The sequence below is a fragment of the Fusarium solani genome (assembly GCF_023522795.1).
Source record: "Fusarium solani strain SB1 chromosome Unknown bctg00000011, whole genome shotgun sequence".
Taxonomy (NCBI): domain Eukaryota; kingdom Fungi; phylum Ascomycota; class Sordariomycetes; order Hypocreales; family Nectriaceae; genus Fusarium; species Fusarium solani.
Window position 1 is genome coordinate 1,987,016 of NW_027072149.1, and position 4,128 is coordinate 1,991,143.

General features: G+C 49.9%; 2 protein-coding genes across 2 annotated transcripts; one reads left to right on the plus strand and one right to left on the minus strand.

Annotated features, from left to right (window-relative positions):
* On the plus strand, positions 1 to 821 carry MRS44_015752 (uncharacterized protein; the record flags this gene model as incomplete). Its single annotated transcript, XM_046270327.2, has 2 exons — positions 1 to 272; positions 332 to 821. 2 exons carry the CDS (start codon positions 1 to 3, stop codon positions 819 to 821), a joined length of 762 nt encoding a protein of 253 aa, XP_046130102.2.
* Positions 822 to 1,110: 289 nt separating this feature from the next.
* On the minus strand, positions 1,111 to 2,473 carry MRS44_015753 (uncharacterized protein; the record flags this gene model as incomplete). The annotated part of the gene is made up of 5 exons (XM_046282112.2): positions 1,111 to 1,443; positions 1,502 to 1,546; positions 1,603 to 1,752; positions 1,804 to 2,169; positions 2,216 to 2,473. The coding sequence occupies 5 exons, from the start codon at positions 2,471 to 2,473 to the stop codon at positions 1,111 to 1,113; spliced, it is 1,152 nt and encodes a 383-aa protein (XP_046130101.2).
* Positions 2,474 to 4,128: the final 1,655 nt, after the last annotated feature.

Consider the following 4,128-nt stretch of genomic DNA (forward strand, 5'->3'; position numbering starts at 1 on the left):
ATGGCGTCGACACGAGACGCCGAGGGTCTCCAGGTAGACTACGATCGAGAGGCAGCTAGTGCCCCGGAGGCGTACAACCAGCATCAGTACACGGCGGTCGCAGCAAAGGATGAACCCTACAATGCTGGAAACCAAGCAGCAACGCCACAGCAAAAGGTTCCCTTCGGCTTGAGCGTACTTGGCTTTGGTTTACTCGTCGCGCTTGTTACGGCTGTTATTGTCGGAGGAGCAGTTGGAGGGGGTTTGGGAGGAGCTCTGGCAAACTGCAAAAGGTGAGCATCGGTTCCTCGTCTCATTTGGAGGACATTATACTGAAACCTGTCTCTTGCAGCTCGGATAGTTCAGACAATTCAGAGGCTCCGACCCCGACCGAAACAAGTGAATGCAGCCAGTCAAACAGCACCGACGACGCTGTTGGCATCAATTATGCCCCGATACCAGCCGCACAAGTCGCCAACCTCACTTTGAACTGCCCCAAGAACGGGGCCAACGGGACAGTGAGGACAACAAACGGTTATCGATTCAGCACATACTGCGGCGTGAATGCGCCCGACACAGGAGACGGAAACATTAACGACATTGTGTCCATCTGGGCCTACTACTTCGAGGACTGCATAGGCGCATGTGCGGAAATGACGAAGAACAACGACACCATTTGCGACAGCGTGTTCTTCAGGATAGGAATGAACGGGTCGACGACACAATATGGCAACTGCTGGCTGAAGAGCGGCAAGTTGAAGGGGGGTGATGGTAGTTGGACTAATTACGATTCTGGCCGCGTCTATGCCGAGATGGATGACGATGACGATGACCATGACTGAGAAGGGAGGCCATCCCAGAGCAATGTCTTATTGCTTTGTGTATTTCTCCCATTCCGGGGCAGGACCTTGACGCCTCTAACGATAGTTGGCGCCTGGATTGGGTTGGACTGGGTTGGACACAACTTAGGTGGATGCTGATAGCGACGGGTATGGTGTGTGATAAGGTCTTCCGAAGACACCATGATAATGAGGGAGCGCTCAGGACATTAAACTTCTAACACCAGTCTTGTAGATATTAATATACCCAGATACAGCTACTGCCCTCTTCAGCAGGTAATCCAAATCACCGCTACGATCCCCTACGAGCTCTCAGTCCAATACCGCCTTGGGATGCTCTCTGAGAGACTCGTTGCCACCAGTGTTGCTTGTTGCTATTAGAAGATGTGTTCTCGCCGTTGCCGACCGCTGATGGTGCATTCGAAGCAGTGGTACCCGCGGACGATACGGTGGTGTCGTTATCATCCTCAGGATCGCCAAGAGTCGATTCCCCACGCTTTACGACGTGGACATACCCACCGAACGCGAAAGCGGTACAAATAACAGTGAGAATAACCCAAATCCAGACTTGGGACAGTGAAGATAGGTATTTGTTCTCAGTAAAGAATGGCATCGCGAAAACGGCCTAAATCTTGTTGGTTAGTTCCTAAGACGACGATACGACTAAAGACAGGTCTTTGTACCGCGAATGTGGCGCCTGGGAGAAACACTAGGGTCATGATGGCAATCTACACGGGACATTGATCTTAGTGAGCAATATTGTGTGGATCTGTGAGGGACTGACCGTCTTCATGGCGATGCTGTCTCTCTTCATGCTCCTCGACAGCATGTGAGAAGCCAATGATAATCTTTGCGAGATCCGGTTCTCTTGTTGGGAAGCGCTGAGAATGGCTTGCAACGTCTTGTCGTTGATGGCTTGGATTTGGTTGAAGAGCTAAATGAGAAAGTCAGCGCGGTGGATAAAACAAGTAAAGTGTGGACTTACCAGGGCCAGGATGTTCTGCACCTTCTTCTCCATCTCGTCTGAGAAGTTGGATACCGCTGTTAATTTCGACGACAAGTGCTCAATTTTCTGCAGCTCTCGATCTATGGGTGGGAATTCTTCCCCTTCCTCATCTTTTTCATCTTCCTGCTTTTTACCTTCTACTCCACCCCTGGGCAATGGTTTCGGCTTGTACGTCATCTCCTTACGGTGTTTGCGAAGATCAGAGAGGACTAGGTCGACACGTTGGAGCTCGGTCTTGTAACGGTGGAGGTGGGCAGCCATGGTGTGTAGGTCCGCGTTGAGAAGTTTGCTCGTGTCGAGAAACCCTTCTGTCTCGTTCGCAATCTCTTTTTGGATCATTATTTCCTGCAGCATGTCAATCCACTGATCAAAGGCATCAAGAAATACGTACATGGCGGATCAGTTCGCGGTCGAAGTCAAACAACACGATGTTCCACCATCGTAGTATGAAAGCGATGTAAACGAGCAGAACAAAGCATGGACTGTTGTCTAGGTCCTTGCTGGATCTTCGCTTCAGAGCGTTCTGGACCTGGGCTAGAGGCGGTTGAATCACGGGCCTCCCCAATTGACTGGCCGTGTCCACAACAAAGACGCGCAACCTCCTGGTCTTGCAGTCCCGGCTGATGTAGAGAGCAACTGTATGGCTCATGATAGTCACCTTTTGGCTTTCGAAAAGTATGTGGTTGAATGGGTTCATCTGATGTTCGAATGGTACTTTGAGTGGCGTTGTTAACGTCTCAATTGCGGCTCTGCAGGGGAGTAGACACCAATAGTCCCACTCGTGCTTGGACTGACGTCGGAAAACCGATCCAAAAACAGCACCCGGGCGAGAGACAGATGCAAGAAAGGCACTCGGGACGTGGTACGTTGACGCGAGGTGCCTGAGGACTCTGGGGCTGACGCGAAGCAAGCCAAACTCCTTCAAGGGTAGCTGTTTTTCTTCCCCTTCTTTTTGTAAAATACGGGATATGGAGCTGCCAAAAGATGTGATTAGTGGCACGGTCTTTAGTGGAACGAAATGCAAAGGGATTTACACAAGCTCGAAAGTATTGGCATTTGCCCCCTACTGGTCAATTAGGACTCATCTTCCTGTAGGTATCTAGGTCGGGAAACATTTCTTACATTCGATGCATCGAGCTCCATGGCCTCTTTTTCATGTAGGAATAAACTTTGTACATCTGAAGTCCCATTAATAAAAGCGATATCAAGGGTGAAAGCCAGGGCATCAATTACCAAGGGAATTCAGTTCATTTTCTTTTGCGGTGATCTGTTGGATGCATGTTTGATGCCATAAACTGTTCTTTTCAAAATCCACAATATAGTTTTTAGTCCATGCATCATAATCACTTAACTGTTAGCAATATGTAACTGACGAGACGAGTGTAGAGAAACAGGGGTGAATTTTCGTACAGATCAATGTCGAAGCGGGCGGGATCCGTAATCCCGTAGTCATCCTCAACATTGTGAGTTTGAGGGCTAACCGGCGCCCCGATGGTTGATTGAGACATCTCTGTGCTCATTTCGACGAGGGCAGGTGAAGTGATGGAGGAATAGAAAGGGAAGGAGACTTCAGGCTCTTGAAGATGGGTATCAAGAAGTTCAAGTTTGAGTGAGGGTAGCACGACTGGGGTTGGGCCGCGATACGTGGCGTCAGCTGAAAGCCTTACACTATGCCAGCTTGCAGTTAACAAAGTTTGTGACGGCGCCAAAGTGACGTGACAATTCGCCTAGTCAGTTACTGCTACAATGGGTTGGTAGCTCCGGCTTACCCCGAGACTGATTTTCTCCTCGCATGGGCGCCTCGTCATTAGTGTCTGTTGCAAGCCACATTCGGAAAGGAAATTGTTGGAGATGCTGTGATTTTCTGTATCTACGCCAACAGCGGCTGAGCCTCGACGAGGCGCCTCAGCCACCGCCTCTATATGCGTGCATCAACCCCAGGCTGGCAATTTGAGCCGCCGACATGATACGCCAAAAGTTACAAAGTAGCCCTCTGGCTGACTAGCAATGGCAGAGAACAAAGTGCAACTCACAAGCATCTCAGCCATGGCTGATTAGGTACTAAGGTACTGCCACTCACCTGCTGTTAGGAACTCAGATGGTAGCCATGGCTGAATAGTTGACAAGATCACGGCCCAAGATCCTGTCGAGGTCACAACCGGAACTCGACCGGGTTATCATATTTGAGAAGAGGGAAGTGGGAGCTATGCTCAAAACCAAAGCTTTTATTCTAGGTGTCCAGCTGGCTAGACACCGCCAAAGTGCTATTGATGCCCTTGCCGGGTATTCAACCCTGTAATGTGT